Source organism: Phycodurus eques, chromosome 10, assembly GCF_024500275.1.
Source record: "Phycodurus eques isolate BA_2022a chromosome 10, UOR_Pequ_1.1, whole genome shotgun sequence".
In the NCBI taxonomy this organism is placed as follows: domain Eukaryota; kingdom Metazoa; phylum Chordata; class Actinopteri; order Syngnathiformes; family Syngnathidae; genus Phycodurus; species Phycodurus eques.
Genome location: NC_084534.1, coordinates 17,213,471 through 17,234,948, shown reverse-complemented (window position 1 = coordinate 17,234,948; position 21,478 = coordinate 17,213,471). Strand labels below are relative to the sequence as shown.

Here is a 21,478-nt window from a genome sequence, read left to right as displayed (position 1 = left end):
GGATTTAAATACATTCCTTCATATTTCCCTGCAAGCTGTTCTGTCAGCATTTCCAATATGATAACCACAAACTTGTTTTTTTTCTGTTAATTTATCTGACATGTCTTCACAGTGCTGCGACCTGGGATACCACGCTAGCTTGGCGCGGACCTTTAGGACCTACTTGTCCGCAGAGTACAACCTGGAGACGTCTCGCCACGAGGGACTCGATGTCATTGAGAACGCGGTGGACAACCTGGACTCTCGCAGCGACAAACACAAGCTCATGGATATGCATAACCAGGTGTTCTGCCCTCCTATGCGCTTTCGAGTACCTGCCTCACATGGGAGATGAGGTGAGATGCTCTGTGTGCTCAGCATGTTTCCATTTAATAGGATTTTGTGTGCAAAACTTTAAATTCTACACCTGAACACTTTGATATTCTGTCAAAATATTGATTTTTTTTTTTTAAATATAGACAGAGTGATAGTGAGCTGTACAGTGGATCCTCTAACACAGTGATTCTTAACCACTGTGTAATGATCATAAGATGTTCCATGTGCCGCAGGAAATCCAATTTTACTTTTTGTATTTACTACAAATAGTGACAGGCAGAACAATTAAATGCTCTTCCATGAGATTGGAGAAGGTGCAATTAACCTATGTATTCACCTGTTGCAATTCTTACAACAGAATTATAGCTTTGTTTTCAACTAAACAGATCCACATTTCACACTAAGTTCATTTGTGAGTAAATTGAGACGAGATCATCATTCTTTATATATATATATATATATATATATATATATATATATATATATATATACTTTTCTGTGACATTTTTGTTTGGTTGTGTGCAATGAGATTTTTGTAATGTAAAATATGTGCCTTGGCTCAATACAGGTCAGGACTAGCAGTCGTACAATTTAGAGTTTGACTAAAATCTTGGGAAAAAAGATTGACATTACATTAGATGTCAGCCAATAATAAGAGCTCGGTTCGGTGACCATGAAGGATTTTTCATATTTTGCCTATTTTATTATTTTTTATTTTTTGCACTGCAAGGTTCTACTCTTGTCTCTGTGCTAGCTGCTCAGTACCTTATGGCTAAAGGCCTTCTAACACTGCACTCAAACTATTCATTCTGTATCTGGTGCTGTGGTGCAACGCTGCAATGTAATGCCACGGAAGGTGCTATTGCGTGAGGTGAGTGCCTGTCGCTGTGAAATGAAAAATGTTCATTTTCATCTGGCAGTGCGCTGTGACATCCAATAGGAGAAATGTGAGAGAGAGATTTTGGCGGAATTCGACAGTGAAAACAGCAGAGAAAAGAAAGAAAGAGGAGAAAATGGAGGAATCGACAGTTACGGTGGTGTCCCAGTTTCAAGAGCTCTAAGAGACATGACAGATGACATACTGTGACTTGGTAAAAAAAACAAAAAAAAAAAGGCACAGCGATGAAGGGAGATCACCATTAGTTTTGATGTACTTAGTTGGCTGACAGTTGTAAAACTATGTGATTTAAGCATTTTTAACAAAAAAAAATTTTCTTAAAATAAAATATAGCATAGCCACACATGCTCTGCTCACACCCCTGTCCTTTTTATTATGAGCAAAGCCAGAGCTTTCCGTTGTAACAGTGACAATTGCATATTGCCGAGCTGCGGCCTACTTACATTTAAAAGGCAACCGGCACTTCCTGTACAGTCGCTTAGCAACCAGCGCCAAATATGGGCAAGCTTACACCATGCCGGTGTCGTCCCTGCACTGTTCTGTGACCTACCCCAAAGTTGGCCCCGCGAAAGCCAAGTGTAGTGTGTAAGCGCCTTAAGTCGACAATAATTTGAAAGTCGGCATTCGGAAAAATTTTATTTGAAAGTCGCCAGTCGGTCACCGTGCCACCTGTCCGTTTTCAATAAACCTAAAATGCTTTTTTTTTTTTTTTTTTTTTTTTTAACTGCAGTGGGACAGACCCAAAGCAGTCCATTCAAACTGCAAAATTCAAACTAGTAACTTTATTCACGTAAGGCGGCAGTGCTAACAACCCATCCACTGCACGACCCAGTGACAGATCATCTTCCATCTGTATCTGAATCCTTTTGCTCCTTCTGCTCAGGTGTGCCAGGTGAGTGCCCAGCAGCCCGTCCAGACTGAGCTCTTGATGCGCTACCACCAACTACAGTCTCGCTTGGCTACACTGAAGATTGAGAATGAGGAGGTGAGGATTTAAGGGGGCTTAGTGTGTACCCCCCAAAATACCCCCCCCCCCCCACCCAACACCACCTCCCCCTAATGGAGAAAGGTCTGTCTGTTGTTCCCTGGAGCCACATAGCAGGCCCACATCACCATCTGTCCTCATTGCAATTACTCTAGGCTGACCCTCCCACTGCGGGAGCTGAGAATTTATTTAGTGCCTTGTCACTGTGCCAGTGTTGTTTTCTGTATAAAAGTGTGTGTTATGATGATGAAGAGAGGGCTTTCTCATCAAAAAGCGGCAGACACATAGGTGCAAATGGAGGTGATAATAAGCCGTGCTCCTGTGCCAATTGCTGTGCCTCTTCTCCTTCAACGTGTCTTCTGTTATATGTAATAATGGATGAAGCGTGCCATTACTGGAAATGAGCTTTATCAATCTATGCCCCGCTCAAAAATGTGAGTGTATTTGCACTCATCAATTTTAGCTGTTTCCTCCTGTATTCAGATGTGACTAGCTTTTCATTTCACTGGAATGCAAATTATATTTTATCTCGCCCTTGAAAATAAGGTCGTTTAATATTCTGTCAGTGCTTTTTTTTTCTTCTCAAAGGCTAAATAGGCATTGCATCATTTGACATCTGCTTTCCTTTTTCACGTTCCCGTTTTCGGTGCAGGTGCGAAAGACCTTGGACGCCACAATGCAAACTCTGCAGGACATGCTGACAGTGGAGGATTTCGATGTGTCAGATGCCTTCCAACATAGCCGCTCCACTGAATCCATCAAGTCCCTGGCCTCCGAGTCCTACATGAGCAAGATGAATGTTGCAAAAAGGAGGGCCAACCAACAGGAGACTGAAATGTTCTACCTCTCAGTAAGTCCATCTAATGCTTGTTTCAATGTCAAATTTCAATTAAACACCAAACAAATGGACATTATCCTGGTTCGATTAGCCTTTCCGTGAGCTGGGTGGGGTTATGCGGGATGAGAGACGCAACTCACTCATTGTCGTCTTAATCTCTGCCCTTAGAAATTCAAGGAGTACCTGAATGGCAGCAACCTCATCATTAAGCTGCAGGCCAAGCATGACTTGCTGAAGCAGACCCTTGGTGAAGGTAAGAATCTTCACATCGCATCAACCCTCTGTAAATGTGACCCACACTATCTCTCTGCTTTCCGGGTTAAAGCAGATACAGGTCTTACCTAATATAGGCATCAGGGAATGAGGTTTGAAACAGATTCTTAATGCAGAAGAAAATAATATGGAATTGATGGATTCAAAGATATTTAAGTAACTTTATCACCAAGCGGTATGGTACAGTCCGCAAAACATTTTTTTTCCAGGTTGAGGGTACTACTCCTCAGACTTCCGTGGCATATGGTTTCTTGATGATGTCAATGGGGGATGCGGTTTCAAAGGCAGAGGGTAACTTGGGAAGGGGTACATAATGGACCCACTTGGAGAAACGATCAATGACAGTAAGAATAATGGTGTTACCTTCAGAGGGGGGTAGGCCGGTAACGAAGTCCAAGGGTGGCTCAGGATAGGTAAGGGGCACAGCAGACCAGCTGGAGGCAAATGTGAAGTCTTTCCTCGGGCGCAGGCGGAGAAGGCTTGGACGAACTCCCGTCTGTCTTTAACCAGGCCAGGCCACCAGAAGTGTTGTTGTACGAACTGGATGGTCCGGATGATTCCCGGATGACAGGTAAGTTTGGAATTGTGGGCCCACTGAAGAACGTCAGAGCGTGCCGAATTGGGTACAAAACAGGGACATTGGAAGTGACATTTTCTGCGAATAAGGCCATCCATACTCACTTGGAAGAAGAAGTCTTGATATTACAAGTTAAAGTCAAAGTTGGGGGAGAAAGTCATATTTGAACAAGTGAATTAAAAAAACAACAACCTTATTCTCGTAATGTTACGCCTTTTATTCTGAAAAAGATGCTTTTTTTTTCTCTAAAAAAAATAAATAAATGGGCCTTCCATCCAGGTTGAGGATAATCCTCGGACATGAAAAATTGTGTCAGAAGTGGGATCGTCGGTCAAGAGGCCATTTGTGGTGCCCCAGTTAGAAGGACCCTTGAGCCAGGTGACCCCTGTGTTATAGACCCTGACAGTATGTTAAACCCTGACCTAGCCAATGGGTATATACTGTAGATATATAATAGTATAACATAGTATAAAAGCATATCACCAATTCAAAGTTGATTTGGTTTAGTTTGCAACTGTTTAGTTTTTTTTAATTCCATGCCTGTCATGTGGAAGTGACAATCCACTGTTGACCAATCAATGGACTGCAATGGTAGCTAATTGCACCTTTGGGTACTATAGTATTGTGGTTGGTACCCCAAGGAGGGGTGCCATAAAACAGCCTATTATTATAGTACTTTTTTTTGCCACTTTTTATACCCCAAAAAATGGTTACTGTAATGAGCTAAATTGAACTATAGCGCTTGTCATTCCCTTTTTGCTGCTGTTTAAACCCGCGAAGGGTAATAAAAAAATAAGAAAAATTGTTCTTTTGGTCCCTCCCACTCCCATGGGTGCCCTGGTCACCCCAGCCGTGAACATTTTACGCCTAATCAATCAGAAGGTCCAGCTTCATCTCTGCAGCTGCTCCTGTATCAAGCGCTTTCCTAATCGACGAGCACACCAGACAGCTGAGGATACATTTACTTACTTGATAACATCTTCTGTCCTTCTGCCTTTTTGTGTTCTACTGCAAACAACCAACCCTCAAATTATACAGCAGTTTCCATCCGTCTTTGGGCAGATTTGCGTTTGTTTACCTCTGTGGCGGAGCAGCAGCAAGCACATGAGCGCGGCATATGGCGTCTCCAGGTACCACCCATGCTTAATTATTCAGTTGATCAATCAGGGCTGTGCTGTGCTCATTAGCTCGCCGCTTTTTGTCCAAACTGTCACATCGGTGCGGGGCTGTGTATGAGCATGTCACCAGGTACAAGATGAAACTGCATGCCACACGGTGCCTAATAAAAACATCATGTCATGCACTATTACTGGATGGTACGTAAAATGTCCACATTATTTTTATTGTACAGTTTGTGCTGTTCTCTCGGTACATCATCGTCACTTTAATGAGATCCAAGGAGCAGCACAATGTCTATTCAATTAAAGCAAAAAATGTATTTTTTTGCATTCTCTTTAATTTGGTCATTACTGTATATTTTTATAAAGTACAATATGATAGAGTGCTGTTTTCCATTTTTTTCAGAAGCTGCAACGGATGAATGGCATTTTCGTTCATTTTAATGGGGCTATATGATTTGAGATACGAGCATTTTGAGTCACAAGCGTGGTCACAGATTGACTTAAACTCGTGTCTTAAGGCACCACTGTATACCACAAATTCCACAATTTAATTGTGGTTGTACTTTGTAGTGGTGTAGAACTGCAGCGCATCATACCGGTGTTTCACATAGTTTTTCCCACTTGTGTAGCTTAGAAAAAAACAAAAATGAGTATTACCATCCTCAGATTTTTCATACAAACTGGATAATATAATATTCCATAAGATTGTGCAGGTGAAATGAGGTTATATGCATCATTTAAGGACTTGTTTTTGAGGTTTGAAGTATACAATTGTGCGATTGGTCGGCCAGAGATAGACACGGTAATCGGTGGAATGATGTGTGGGGAACTTGCTGTTGTTTGGTCCCTGATGCCAGAATGATGTATAGAGAAGTGGCTGAGCCCTTGCTGTGATTCTCCATTGTGGCTTGGTTTGAAGAGAAACTGTTGAAGTACTTTGGTGCCATTGTTGCTTTTGTTGTGCATGGACTCCCTTCGAGCTGACATGCACTCATTTCAAGAGAAACCACCTGGTTGTTGGCACAAATGAATTGTGTTCTTTTGTAGGGATTTTGTCTGTCTTTGTATGTGTGTGTATGTGTGTGTGTGTATGTTTTAATAAGGATTTTAATTTCACATTCACATGTTTGTCAAAGCAGACTGTTATTGTGAGTGATGTGTTTTTGGGAGGAACACGCAGCATAAATATATAAATTGTGAGGTACAACAAAAGGCTCAATGAAGCAGCACAGTCATTGTTCTGTGTCACCGCTGGTGGACCACCTCCCTCGCCGACCTTCACATGTGCGCCTCCCCTCCCTCTCCCGCATCATGTCCTCCGGGTCTCCCGAGGCTTTATCGTCTATTGCTCAATAGCATTGTCCAAGCGATGGCGCTTGTGGTGCTCCATTTGTCCTTCTCAGGCTGGACACTGCAGTCTGGTTAATATATTCACTTCCAGCACTAATATAAAACATTTGCCTCTTGTCTGTCTCTTCTCCTCAGGGGAAAGAGCTGAATGCGGAACCACAAGGTAAGTTCAGATCAGTTTTCAAAGCATCTGTTCATTTCATCAAGTCCAGACATTTAGAATATTCAGTGCCGCTGCCAAATAAAAAATTAAAGCAATTACAGATTTTTACATGTTTATTTCATTATAGCCTATAGTTGTTGTTTTTTTGAAGAGTTAATACAATCATAGGGCGCATCATTAAGTACACTTGCACAATTAGAGATTCATCAAAAAGTTCTGCTTAACATTACCTTTATTGTTGTGGTTTGTTGTGGTTGTAGAGCTATACTGCGTCATCCTGAGAATTGTTCTTAATATTTTGCCCCCAGATGTGATTCAATAATGTTATTTTTTTCTACCAGCATATTAGAAACAGCTGTCTATATGATGCATAGTAGTTCAACGCCACTGCAAACTACAACTGCCATGTTAAACATTGTTAAATTAATACCTTTATGACCATGTCAATCAAAACTGAGCATTTTCTTTGTTAAGGCAAAAAATATATGTATTCTTTCCTGTTTTGAAACGCGTTATATTTTGCAGTTGTATCAAATGTTCTGGCGGATGAGTATGTTTTATATTGTTCTGTACATATTGTGATCAAGGTTGTGTCAAAATATATGTGGTCCTCTCTCTCTTCCACACAGTCAAGAACAAAGATCTACATTTATGTTAATCTTTGTAATTTTTATACACGAATAAGGAATGTCTTTTGTGTGGTTGAGTTTCAGTGGAATTCCTTGTATTACCATAACTGACTGCCAGCTGTCTCAGTTAAAATGGATATTTGACTCCTTTAGCAGTTAATGGCAGTGAATGAGTGTGAAGGATTATTGATTTTAGTTTCAATAACCTGTGTTGTTTTTGCAAAATTCATGTATTCCGTTGAGTGACGTGACGTCAAGTCATTTTAATAATAATTAATTTTTCTACACACTCAGTTTATATCAAACAAGAATTCTATGAATGTTTTTTTTTGTTGTTCTCAAATGCAAATGGTTGCTGAAACTGTACTATTCTTCCCGGAATGCAAATATTCATGATTAGCTTGAGGTTTGTAAATATTATGGCGGTGATATTCCTTTTGTCCATCGTTTCCTAGGCCCCCCACCCTTCCCCCTAAACCCCAGAAAATGCGGAAGCCTAGACCGCGCTCCGTCTATAACCATAAGCTGTTTAATGGCAATTTGGAGACCTTCGTCAAGGTACCCTCTTGTGGTGGTAGTGTATGCCTGAGCAGCCCCTGTGGGTCCTGAGGGGGGAGGTGGCTCCAGCCTCTCATCTTCCTTCTCTTCCTTATTTTGGCCTTTTGTTCTTCTGCCTTGCCGCCGCCCTCCGTCATGACGTAACCTTTGATTAACCTCTAATCCTCTTCCTCCCTTCTGTGGTGCTGCCAGTGTAGGCAGAACGGCAGTTGGCTGTCTCTTTATCCACACACAATTTACTGCCTCTGGCTCACAAATCCAGTCACTTATTTGGGTGGAAGGAGACATCTTGCTTTGTCCCTCACTGCACATGTGTGGCTTCCCTGTTGTTCAGTCCTCGTGCTTCGCCTCCTTTAACTACACGAGGAGCTCATTCCTCATCTGATTGCTTGCTCTAACTTTGTGCTTCTTTGCTCTCCTTTCTCTTCTGCTGTACCCTACTGTGCTATGCTGCTCTTCCCAGAGGGAGAAGGAATGCCCGTACTCGCATCCAGGTACCTCTCTGAGAATAAGCACTCACTGGCCACTTTATTAGGTACACCTCCAATGCGATACATAGTTGTATCAAAACTGTATAAAGATAATGTTCAGTTTAGTTAAATTTTTAAAGGATTATTAATTGGTATTAATTGAACAATGTGTTTGTCGGTGTTTTCTTTTATATGTAGAATGGTACGGCATCATACAGAGAGCTGTTTCTATGTTGATTCTCTAAAGTAGTTACATTAATAATCATCCACCCGTCCATTTTCAGTACCACTTATCCTCACTAGGGTCGCGGGAGTGATCAAGTAATCAAAATACTACAAGCATGTGTTGGTATTAAGCAGTACAGTTCTACAGCAATGAAAACTAGTACACCCACAATAATAAATATTTTTGGTAATTTAATACATCTGATAGTGTCGATTAAAAAATGTCATCAGAATCATAGTTTTTTGCCAAGGATCTTTTTTCCCCAGGTACTAAGGTAGTATACACTATCTACCAGGGGTGGCAAAAGTACTGACACTCTGTAGGAGTAGCAGTACACATACTTAAGAAAGTGTGTGATAGAAGTATAAGTACTGTACTGATTCAACTCTTATTTAAGTAAAAGTTAAAAAACAAATATCGACTACTTAAGTATACTAGTAAAACGTAAAATTAATTGTTACTGTAATTATATACAATACCCGTTTTGATAACTTATAAACAAAAATCACCAGCCACGCTATCGCTAAATGTACTCCCATAGCTTTGCTAATGTTGTGAACTTGAAAAAAATGCTAAATTAGCTAATAACAACTGAAAAAAATATGCGTTACTTGTATGTGTTTTTTCATATTAGCCAAACAATGTGTGAATGCCAGATGCTGTTATTTTTTAGGCTGTCACACTGGACCCAACAGCATCAAACAGTTCTCTTCTATTTGTTAAGGTCATAGATGCCAAATATTTTCATCCCTAGTTCACGTTCCTCCTTGTTGGTTTTTTCCGCCTTAAAAGACCCCAAGATCTAATCCATGAATTTACCTTTCTCTAGTTTTTTATTTTTTATTATTATTTTTTTTTACATTGTCGTCATTTGCGGGGGTTGAAAAAAGCCTCTTTTGACGAAGTCAGGAGTAGAAAGTGCAGATGTCTGTTTTCTGATGTAAAATAAGACTGCAGTAGAAGTAAAACGTCATCAGAAAAATATATTCTCAAGTAAAGTACAGAAAACTGAAAAATCTACTGAAGTACAGTAATAAAGTATGTGGGCTTTGTTACTTCCCGCCACTGCAGGGTCATAGACAATACAGATTTGCACACGTCTGGCAATATTAGATGTAAATACAAAAATACAAAAAAACATTTTAGTGCATAAATAGTGATTTCAGTACTCTGAGATTGTGACACAGCCTTTATATTGGAGGTCATAGTTTTATGCAGGCATGTCTAATGTTGTGGCCACTGAGAACATTAAACATGCTTTCCTAATCGTAATTACCTACCCACTGATGCTTCAGCATGATTGAGCATCCAGGTGATTTTCTTTTGAATATCACTGTATTAAAAATTCTCCTCTTATTTCAGGATTCAGGTCAACCAATTCCACTTGTGGTCGAGAGCTGTGTCAGATACATCAACCTCTACGGTAATCCGCACCTCATGCTATAGCTCTCAGATTGAAAAAGAGAGAAAATAAAGACAACATTTGCCTCTTTAGTGGGTTTGTGAACTATTGCAAGAAACAGTGCAGTGTTTGTAGTTTCGCAAATAGCTGCGGGCACACAGACTTGACCTGCTCCCTGGAGATTTGACAAGCTCGTAACCAGGGATTTCACACACACATAGTTGTGATAGACCCACCCCCGCCCTCCTCTGCCCCTCTTAGCTTCACCCCGTGTACCTGCACATCTGTCTTCAGCTCATTGCTCGAGCCTGCAGGCCTCTCCCCTGGATCTGGACCTAATGAAACTCCAGAAAACTGATTAGTAGCCCTCTAACTGGAACCACATGGTGGTGTCTCACAGAGGGGGCCCCCTTCTGGAGGAAGAAAAAACTAAATAAAATATCTCTATATGACTAGATTACGTTGCACGCGTCATGTTGTGTGTTGTGTGGATAATGGCAACTTGCCTAATTCTATCTGCAATGTATTCCGTTCAGGCCTGCAGCAGCAAGGCATATTCCGAGTACCTGGATCACAGGTGGAAGTCAATGATATTAAAAATTCATTTGAAAGAGGTGAGTCACTTCTTGTTATCATTTCGCCTATCATTTGTTTGAAAGCTAACTGTTTCTGGAGCCCATCAAATGTCAGCATTGAATGCCGATTTGTTATGATTCATCAGGAGAAGATCCCTTAATAGATGACCACAATGAGCATGACATCAACTCAGTGGCAGGAGTGCTTAAACTGTATTTCCGAGGACTCGAGAACTCCCTCTTCCCAAAGGAGCGTTTCCTGGACTTCATCTCGACCATCAGTGAGTCACAAAGCATTCAAAACCATAGCGGCTGTGTGAGTCTGTGTTAGTGTGCAATTAAAATGGCCCAAGAGAAAAAACACCCACAAAGTTTCGTAGATTCTCAGTTCTTGCGAATAAAAGAGAAGTCAACACATGGAAGCAATCTGAACGCCAGTGGTCCCTGTGTGATACCTGAAGCGTGATAAATGTATCGCAGGCTGTAATGCAGGATGATGCATCTATTAAAATCCAGATTAATTTAACTGCCTAGCTAAAATGGAGTGGCGCTCTGTATAAGCAGTAATGTAGGATGGTGTTTACTGTTATGTTATTGTTAAGTCGGACTGCAACTATCATTTGTATTGTACTGCAATAAAGGTAATCATATGTGGGATAGGAAAATAAAACCTCCCATGTAGCTAAATGAGGTAATCAGCTCAGCTGTCATTATAATACAGCGCAATACAGCCACAATAATAAAGATGTTGGTGGCAGTAGCTCATTTGTAAGTGCTTCTTGGGCCTTGCATCAGTAGGGTCGCAGTTTGAGTGCAAGACACAAAATGGAAAAATAGCAACTTAAGTGCTCCCGCATATCTGTGGATTTACCTATTCTCTTTTATTTACCATAAAAACTCAACTTTTTGCAGTTTTTGTGCTCAGGCAAAAGCTTTGGCGAATATTGTCTCTTTTGGGCCGAAACCCCGTATGTGCAAATATGGTCAATTAAATATTTGTTCACAAATCGATACTATTGGTCTGTCTGCATGTAGTATGTTATTTTTACGCACTATTAACCAATTTTAAAAGGTTGATATCTCTCTTGGACACTAGAACTGTTTGGGAAGTATCTCAGCCTCTTCCTCACTCTGCGAGAGCCCTGTGGCATTTGGTCACCTCAAGATTAAAAGTCTAGATATTTTTTTTAGACAATTAGTAAAAATAATTAGGTTTGATACATTTGAATAAGCCTGTTTTGTTAAAAATTGATAATATAATAATGCTTGGTGCAGAAGGAAACCATCAGCCATGAAGGTAAATTCGCGTACAGATCGCCTGCAGCATGCCTGCGACCCTAGTAAGGAAAAGTGGTACAGAAAATGGATGGATTAATTTCACCATATTAAAGTGCTTAGTCAGCTAATTCTTTTATTTATTGCACAACTCGTGGCTCTTATATCTTGGAAAAATAGTTTGGGAAGATGATGTAACCACAGGCATTTGTTTTTGTGAAGAGTAAGGTTTTCTGGCTGGTCAAGGGGTCGGCATGAGTAGACTTTGATTTTATTTTTTTGTGACTTATATTAGCAATTAGCATGTTTATGGGGAGGTGTCGTGTTGATGTTGGTGTGCAAAGGTATTTGATAGCAATATCAGGTATAACACAAAGTTGAACGAGCAGATGTCATTTTTTTGATTTCCTGAGAAGTAGTGATTTTGGAGATGAGAGGATTCTGGCCAAGTATTACAATTATAACTTTGCCGCTTAGGCAATTATAAACCTTTTGGAGGTGGACATCAATTAGGAAACAGATTTTTGTTATTGACAGCAGGGCTCTGTCCCTACCCCGCTTAAGTTGCTGGAGAGATGCTGCTTTCTGATTACTTTAGAGGTGCCCTTTATCTGGTTCTCTGTAAGGTGTGCAACAACAAAAAATACACGGCAGAGTGTAAGTTGAATTTCACCTTAAGAAATTTAAATTGAATTACATTTTAAAAAATAAAATACAGCAACACCACTCTGACAGTGTCAATCAAAACTGAGCATCGCTGACTGAATGTGGTGGCCAGTCAGTGGAATGTCGTGGGCAGAGCTCACCATAGTTGTAGCATAATCCTGTTAGAAACCTCCTTGGTATAGGTAATAAAGAATCTAACAACCTTTGTTTATTTCCATCTGCATTTCAGAGCTGGAGTCGGGAGCGGAGAGAGCGCATCACATCCAGCAGATTGTTGTGACGCTGCCTCGAACCATCATCATTGTCATGAGATACCTTTTTGCTTTTCTCAATCAGTGAGTTTGTAGTTATCCACTTGTTTCTGCCATGTACAGACAAGTCAGTTCTTTGCACTCTTAAACCATTGACATACTGAATGTGGACAAAATGATTCATACACCTATCATTGCAACTACAGGGGATGTTTTGGGTTAAAGCTTAAGGCTTTTAAGTTCTTCCTCACGAAACTCATCCAAGCCTGCATTTATGGACATTGGTTTGTGCACTGGGCCATAGTCATAGCATACAGTGGTACATTGTGTACAAATTTGGGTTACTTTGGTGCCATAGAATCAGAACTTCATCATAAACCAAGGACTCCCCTGTACCAGGACATTGAATCCATTTTTAATGCCTAAAAAAGCAAATCTCTTCCTCTCAGTTTAGTGTTTTTATAATCCTTAATTTTACCTAACAGGCACCAAAACGGAAAGTAAAAGCAGCCAAAGTACAGAAAAGAAATTTGTCTCCAATTTGGCTGACATGCTTTATGTTTGTTTTTACTATCGTTTGTATACAAAGAATATGTCGTTGTGCCTAGTCTCTCCCAGTATAGTGACGAAAACATGATGGATCCATACAACTTGGCCATCTGCTTTGGTCCCACGCTGATGCCCATTCCCGACAGCCAGGACCCCGTGTCATGCCAGGCGCATGTGAACGAGGTCATCAAGACTATCATTATCCACAATGAAGTCATCTTTCCCAGTTTACGTGAAATGGACGGCCCAGTCTATGAAAAGTGCATGACTGGGGGCGAGGAATACTGGTGAGTGAACTATCAGTAAACATCATAGGCAAGCGAAATCTACTTTTCAATTTAATTTTACTGATTTTTTTCAACAAATATCCATCCACATTGTCTTAGATCAATATCCTATTAATTTAGCTTTGAAATTCATTTGTGTTTCAATGCAGTGACAGCCCTCACAGTGAGCCAGGAACTCTTGATGAAGCGGACAATGGAACTGAACCACACACAAGTGATGAAGGTCAGCACAAGCATAGTATTCATCGCTGTAGTCATTTATGTAACCTACTCAGGAACAGTTTATTGCGCTACGTTTCTCCATCTCATTAATACATTCATTGGCTATTAGTCAGTGATGGAGGTGTTTTGCTTACCATGCTTACCTACACTAGCCTTCAAACATTTGGGGTCACCGAAGACAATTTTGCATTTTTCATGAAAACACACCGTTGTAATATACGGTACACATTACCATTCATTTTTTTCCACGTTTATAATGTATAAAATATTTCTGATGAATTTGTAATATCTCCATTGAAAAAGCAGTGCTTCTTTCAAAAATTGAACACATATCTGAAATGTCTGAACTTTATTTCTGATGAATTTATAATGTTATCTTGAAAAATATTGGGGGAAAAAAACACTTCTTTCAAACAGTGACCTCCAATCTTTTAACATATTTAAAGGTAGCAACATGTTATCAACACCTCTCAGTATAATGTTACTTAGTTGTAGGCACAAAATAAAACTGCAATAACAAACATTGTTTAATTAATAGTACTTGGTCTCAATAGATGTACAGTGGCGAGTGGGAGATGAGTAAACTAAAATCATGTATTTATTTATCTATCTTAAATATGGTACTCTTCTTTCTACTAAGTAATAACTATTTTCATTTGAACTCTGTCAATTCAGCTTTGGTGATCGATAGGATTGAACTCGATGTTACTTTTTGTATTTATTTTTTACTCTTTCACATTGAAAACTATATATATAAAAAAATAATAATTATAGATTTCTCATTAGTGTCCTTGATGTGATTAGGAATGACAAAGCCTCGAGTACAGATTGACCTTATTATTAAATGCCTTTGACAGAAAGGTGAATGAGGTTTGTGCTAGCATTCAGCACTGGCTTTTGTTCTGTGTGCGTGTGCACGTCTGTGTTTATGTATGCACGTGTGTGTTTCCTCCAGCACACAAAACCCTCCCTCCGTGCCCGCTCTTTGTTCAAGCGTGAGGCAGCGATTCTCTTGGAACTTTGGCTTTTGAAGAATATCTTTTCTTCTGTGCTGTGGGTGCACAACTGCATAACCGACATGATACTATCGCTGGTTCTTTTTGTTACAACCTCATGTCTCATCATCTCTTGTTGGACATAGCTGAAAATGTTGATTGTCTGGTATAGATTTTCATCTCACTCTTTTTTTTAACTTTGGTGTAAAGTCTATAATTAATCCCCATATGATTCATACTAACTAACTTTGAGTTACATTATTTCTATTTGTTGAATATGTATCCTTTCTGGCCAGAGATGACACAAGAAGGTAGCGATGGGCACGGCAGTTCATTTGAGTGTACTGAATCATTCGAATCAGTTCATTCAAAAGATTCGTTCACCGAATCGTTCAGTTATTTGTCACAAAATCATTCAAGTGCTTCCCCTTTCATTTAATGATCCATCCCTTAGGTTCACGTTCACTGAAGGACTATGCGTTGTTGTCGTCTATGGCGGCACGGTGGCCGACTGGTTATAGCGTCAGCCTCACAGTTTTGAGGACCCGGGTTCAATCCCCGGCCCCGACTGTGTGGAGTTTGCATGTTCTCCCCGTGCCTGCGTGGGTTTTCTCCGGGCACTCCGGTTTCCTCCCACATCCCAAAAACATGCATTAATTGGAGACTCTAAATTGCCCGTAGGCATGACTGTGAGTGCGAATGGTTGTTTGTTTGTATGTGCCCTGCGATTGGCTGGCAACCAGTTCAGGGTGTACCCCGCCTCCTGCCCGATGACAGCTGGGATAGGCTCCAGCACGCCCGCGACCCTAGTGAGGAGAAGCGGCTCAGAAAATGGATGGATGGATATATATATATTTAAGCGCAGTGCTAGTTTTTAAACTGTACAAAATGTTAGTGTCTTTTTGATGAACACTTCGGCCTTGTTCACAACTGTGTTTTAATGTTGGTCATAATGGTGGTATTCGGAGAGCCAAGTATTTTTTGAGGTGGTACTTGGTGTAAAATGTTTGAGAACCACTAATCTAGCACATTCTTTTCAGCTATGCATAAATCGGATAGGTATTTAATGAGAAAGTATATGATTGATTGGAATTTTGTCAAAATGCAATAAGTATAATCAAACATGTATATTTTCTTAAAAGAATAATTCTTAAGACAACTTCTTACAGTCTGCCACCTTCTTGTTTCATTTCCAGCCGAAAGATATCCATTCAACAAATAGAAATTCCCATTAACTTGAAATTTGACCATGGTGTGACTCATTCCCGAGTTTATAAGTGCTGACCGTGTAGTCACCTTTGATAAGATGGATGTGACATTACTGACCTCTATTGGTTGACTAAGCAAAATGCATTGATCTGTTAGAGTACATATACAGTACAGGTACATTTTTTCAAAGGCTAGAGTAAACCATGCTTTAATGACTGGTTTAACTCCTTGACATTCAGCTCAGTCAAGAGTGTTTATGAAACTCATATTTTGTGTGTTATTTCATTTTCAGAGGCTGAACAAATCGAGGCCATCGCTAAATTCGATTATGTGGGCCGTAGCCCGAGAGAACTTTCCTTCAAGAAGGGAGCGTCTCTGCTTCTCTATCACCGGGCTTCTGAGGACTGGTGGGAGGGCCGACACAATGGTGTGGATGGGCTGATCCCTCATCAGTACATTGTGGTGCAAGACATGTAAGTAACATTTTTGATTCAGCCGTTGCTTTTCCTCGTGTATGAAAAAAAAAAAATATATATATATATATATGTATATATATATACATAGATATATTAGACTTTACGCCGATCAGATCGGTGTGATCGGTATCGGCCAATAATTAGCATTTTATACTGATCGGCTTTCATGTCATAATTCTCCGAGCCGACCAATGACATCATCGATCGGCTCCGCACAAGACATTTAACTCTGCGTCGCCATTGCATATGAATCTAAAAGCTAGTTTATTTTTAGCCTTGTCACGTGTCTTGTGGCGCAGTACTGTAACTATCTCAGAATTATTATTATAATTATATTATATAAGAAGCGGTTGGCATGTCTGCTAGTTGTAGTTCTAGCATTGATCGATAGCGCCTACCTGAGGCCAATCTGACGGCCAATAAAGTTTTTTTCAATCTTGTCGGTTAAAAAACACGTCATCGATGTGGGACTATTTTGCGGTGTCTCAGACAAACAACACGTAAGTTATTTGCAGTCTGTGCACAACTGAAGTACGTAGTGGGGAACGTCATCTAAATGCTGCAACACAAATTTGATCGGGCACCTGAGGAATGTACACAAGGAGGAGCATGCCGCGTTCAAGCAACGCAGCGTGGGGGGGAAAAAAAAGGAAAAGCCAAACGAACGCAAACTCTGGACAACGGCCGTCCATATGACAGTGAGAAAGTTAGAGTAAGCATGTTATTAACAGTATTTATTAAGGTAATTTATTTGTAATTTATTACAGTAAGTTAGCACCCATTATTTCTGTCATGTTGTAATGGTGATCTGACCTAAACTTATGTCAGTGGCCAATCCTTGAATGCCCCTAGAGGTCATTGATGTTTTACCTTTTGTTTAAAATGGTAGAGAATAATTTTGAGCTGGGATGGGCTCCGACACGCCCGCGACCCTAGTGAGGATAAGCGGTACAGAAAATGGATGGATGGATGGATGGATACAGTACTCAGTATACAGTACACAAGTATATACAATAAATGAACAAGTCGTGTAAATGGACAAATTGCTCCTGAGTTAGACTTCGAGTATGTATCCTGACTACCATGCTACTACTCCGTCAGGGACGATGCCTTCTCAGATAACCTCAGTCAGAAAGCAGATAGTGAAGCCAGCAGTGGGCCACTACTGGTTGAAAAAAGTTCATCCAAAAATGACGGTCCCTCACCATGTGAACAATCACCCGATTACAGCGTCGGAGGCGTCACTGGCAGGTCTGTAAAATCAACCAGTTCTCTTTTTAAGCAGTTGAGTTGTTGTCTGACAATATTTGTGGTCTTATACCTCTCCGTAGGATCCGACTGCGTTCCGACGGAGCAGCAATTCCACGTCATCTCTGTGGCACAGACACTCAGAGTCCAACCAGAGTCCCTGACACGCCTCTGCGGGCCGCCGCCTGTCCCAGCAGCCCCCACAAGATATCCGTCGACAAGGCGCGTATGGAAAGCCCAGAAAAAAGGCGAGTGGGAACCTTTGGTAGTGCAGGAAGTATTAACTACCCAGAAAGGAAGGCTTATCCTGAGGGCCATCCACTGAGGCCCATGTCAGGGGCCACTCGTCACAGCAGCCTTGGGGACCACAAATCACTGGAAGCTGAGGCTCTGGCTGAGGTGAGACGGGCATGTCAATTATCGACTCTGCTGCATTTCAAATTGCCCCTGCAGGAAATGCAAAAACATAAATTGATTATGATTCAGTTACTTGTTTTGTTAGTAAAATGTCAGAGAATGGGCAAACATATTGATCAATCTTTTCCAAAGTAGAAGATGTTTGCAAATGTCTTATTTGATGAAATGCAAAGATAATATGTCTGCTTTTATGGAGGTCTACAGAAATCTGACAATATTGGGAGGCCAAAATTCCAAGGATTTGGACAATTTTAAGTGAATGTTTCAAAACGATTCAGCGATTATCCAAATAGTTGTCGATTAATCAATTAATTTTCAACCTTTAGTTTCAAGACAAAGAAGCGGAACACTACTACATTAAAATAACACTGTCAACATGAGGACTAAACTGTAAGCTGTATTATTTTCTTATATTATTTAATGACATGGGAATTAACAGTTGCATAGATCTTTTTTTGTTTTGTTTTTGTTTTTTCCACAAAGATGCAATTGACACAATGTTAAAACACTGTAATATGCTCTCTTAAACTTCTGTGAGGCAAAAAGTCAAATGTTCTTGTTGTCATGCCCTAACGCCGTGTTTCCGCAAGAACATTATTGTCATGTGGCACTAAAGTGCACTTTAGTGTTATAATATTTTACAAAGTCACAGTTCACCCTTTCTCTCGACTTCGTAATCGCCTCTGCTGCAGCCAATTGAATAAGTGTTGGGGGGGAAAGTGCGCTGCACTTCACTGGTCTGTGTTTGTGTGTGAGGGGGATGGGCCAGGTACTCGGGCAGAGTGCAGCTCAGACTCACAGTTGCAGAGCGACAGAATCTCCGCGCAGCAAAAAAGTTAATATTGTACATCGCTTGCATATTGAGTGCTACGGTTATAATTATAATCGACCCGCCGATCTCTCAACTTGAGAGGTGCTTCATGAGATTAGTTACTCACAACAGACGTGGGCAAAAAAAACCCAAGCATAGTCCTTCATACCTCTGTTATTGCCTCAACCAGGACATAGAGAAGACCATGACCACAGCACTCCATGAGCTTCGTGAGCTGGAGCGACAGAACTCCGCCAAGCAGGCTCCCGATGTGGTGCTGGACACGCTTGAGCCCCTGAAGAACCCCGTTAGCTCCGAGCCCGGCAGCCCCTTGCACACCATCATGATCCGCGACCCAGATGCAGCCATGCGCCGGAGCAACAGTTCCACCTCTGAGATGATGACCACCTTTAAGCCGGCGCTCTCGGCCCGGCTCGCTGCTGGCCCTCAACTGCGCCCACCGCCCATGAGGCCGGTGCGACCCCCTCCCACCCAGCACCGTTCAAGCAGCTCCAGTTCCTCTGGGGTGGGCAGCCCAGCTGTAACGCCCACCGATAAAATGTTTCCCAGTACCAACACAGCGGCCGGGTCTGGAGTGAATGTGTCCACTGATGGTGCTGATAAATCTGGCACCATGTAGCAAAGGTCACATTAGAGGGCTGGTAATGGGACTGCAACTCATGATTCATATTTTCATTATTAATTTAATCTACAGATCAGAAAGTAGTGCTGAGTGATCAGGGAAATTTCCTTCAGCTCAGGGAGATGATAGTCCAAAAGACAAAAGCATTTCATATAGTATAAGGTAATACAGTACAGGACATGGTGTATGAAAACAGCAGATAAATGATCAAGAATTCTCCATGCTGCATTCAGCAGCACTTTCTCTTTAGTTTCCACTTGAACATCAGCTTTACAGATGCCATGTTTGCTCTTCACGTGGTAATGATGTTTACTATGACATATGGGGTATGAGATGTCATGTGGGGGGGGGGGGGGGGTCCAGTGTTCAATGTTGTTTGAGAAAATAGAAGAGCTAGAACATGATAATAGTGGGAAATGTTATTAATGCACTTAAAAAAAAAAAATGAAGTTGCAGATCAATTTCCTGTAGAACGACCTGTTGCCGCTCACATCATTTAGCTTTCCAAACGCTCCGGGCAATATGCGACAAACTGTGATGCTTTATCTCTGTTTTCTGCCTGACTTCACTCGGATCTGTAGGCAGCTTCTGAAGTGAAGGGTTGCCATGGTGATGCAGATGGGGAGAGGGCTGCATAGGTGCGATAGGTTCAAGCTTTCCGTTCTTTGAAACTGTTTATAACAACAATATAAATGCATAACATTATGCGTATATATCAGTTTATACCTCAAGCTCAACTAACTAAATCTGTGTCCATGGAGTCAGATTGTGGACATTTGGACTTGTGTGCTTGCCAGTGCACCTTTAATGCATCAAGTGGACTGGTGAAGACATTCAGGCACACTGGGGAAGCAGCAGAGATATTAAACACTGAACCACGGGGTCGAGGGAGAAAACACATTTTCAACAATGTGCTAGTTAACCAGTGGAAGTATACAGTACGTAGTACTTGTGCTATAACAGCACAGGTGTAACTCTCACTATGTCCACCATGTGCAACCTGTATATGGCAGACACAAGTAATTCATCCACTATTTGTTCAAATCCTGCAATGTGTAAATACAGTAACTATTTTTTTTTTGTCTGTAAATGTTTTGATTTTGTACAGACTAATAGCGAAACAGGAGATGGCTGACATGAAAGCTATTTGAAAATATCTCAACCTAACACCCCTTTTTAATCGTCTTCAATACAATACAAACATTCTTAAGCTGTGTGAAATCATCTCCCCTGTACTGTGTCCTTCGAATCCAGTTGCTCAGTGTTCTATTGGTTCGCCCTTACATTCTTGGTGAATCTTAATTTGAAATACTTGAAGTATTTCAGGGTCACACGGTGTCAGAGTGGTTACCACATGTTCCTCACAGTTCCGAGGTCAGGGGTTTGAAGCCGGGCTACAACCTTCCTGTGTGGAGTTTGCATGCTCTCCCTGTGCTTGCGTAGGTTTTCTCTGGATACTCTGGCTTTCTTCCATATTCCAAAAACATGCATGTTAGGTTCAATGAAGACTAAATTGTCCAAAGTTATGAATGCGAGTATGAATGGCTGGCGACCAGTTCAGGGTACACCCCGCCTCTCTCCTCAATTCAACTGGGATAGGCTCCAACTCACTCACAAATGGATGGATAATGGATAGATGAACTGTCTAAGCAATTTGTCGAATAGGAAACACATGACACTGCTTTTCCAGATGAGGCAGGGCGTCATACTGTCAATTAAGTTGGCTTTATTTATGTCACTTCAAAGATGGTCTGAAATGGCATTAATTGATGATTTTGTTGGGAATGTAATGGCATTTATCTCAGTATTTTAACAACTCTGGACTCTCCATTCTAAAGAGCCTGTTCTGAAGCGCATGCTTTGTATGGTAATGTCAGCACATAATTATAAAAGGCATATCCACCAAAAAAAAAGTCATTTGAATTTACTTAATTCAAATGTGTACAGCGGTTGCACATGATTAAAATGTGTTAAACTAAAATACATTATTTGTTCATTTTTGAGGAAAAGGGGTGGGATATGTCAATTTCTCAAATTTTAATCGTGCAG

The 21,478-nt window shown here is 40.9% G+C and overlaps 1 protein-coding gene across 1 annotated transcript in view; it reads left to right on the top strand.

Moving 5' to 3' along the window:
- srgap3 (SLIT-ROBO Rho GTPase activating protein 3) overlaps window positions 1-19,749 on the top strand; it is a 71,560-nt gene extending 51,811 nt beyond the window's left edge. The window contains 17 exon segments of the mRNA XM_061687805.1: window positions 113-304; window positions 306-335; window positions 2,097-2,198; window positions 2,851-3,048; window positions 3,205-3,289; window positions 6,493-6,520; window positions 7,605-7,707; window positions 9,766-9,826; window positions 10,342-10,419; window positions 10,527-10,661; window positions 12,551-12,656; window positions 13,181-13,408; window positions 13,558-13,631; window positions 16,127-16,307; window positions 17,412-17,561; window positions 17,642-17,957; window positions 18,977-19,749. Of these exon segments, the coding sequence (XP_061543789.1) occupies window positions 113-304; window positions 306-335; window positions 2,097-2,198; window positions 2,851-3,048; window positions 3,205-3,289; window positions 6,493-6,520; window positions 7,605-7,707; window positions 9,766-9,826; window positions 10,342-10,419; window positions 10,527-10,661; window positions 12,551-12,656; window positions 13,181-13,408; window positions 13,558-13,631; window positions 16,127-16,307; window positions 17,412-17,561; window positions 17,642-17,957; window positions 18,977-19,426 (2,517 nt within the window). The 3' untranslated portion in view covers window positions 19,427-19,749.
- The last annotated feature ends 1,729 nt before the right edge of the window (window positions 19,750-21,478 follow it).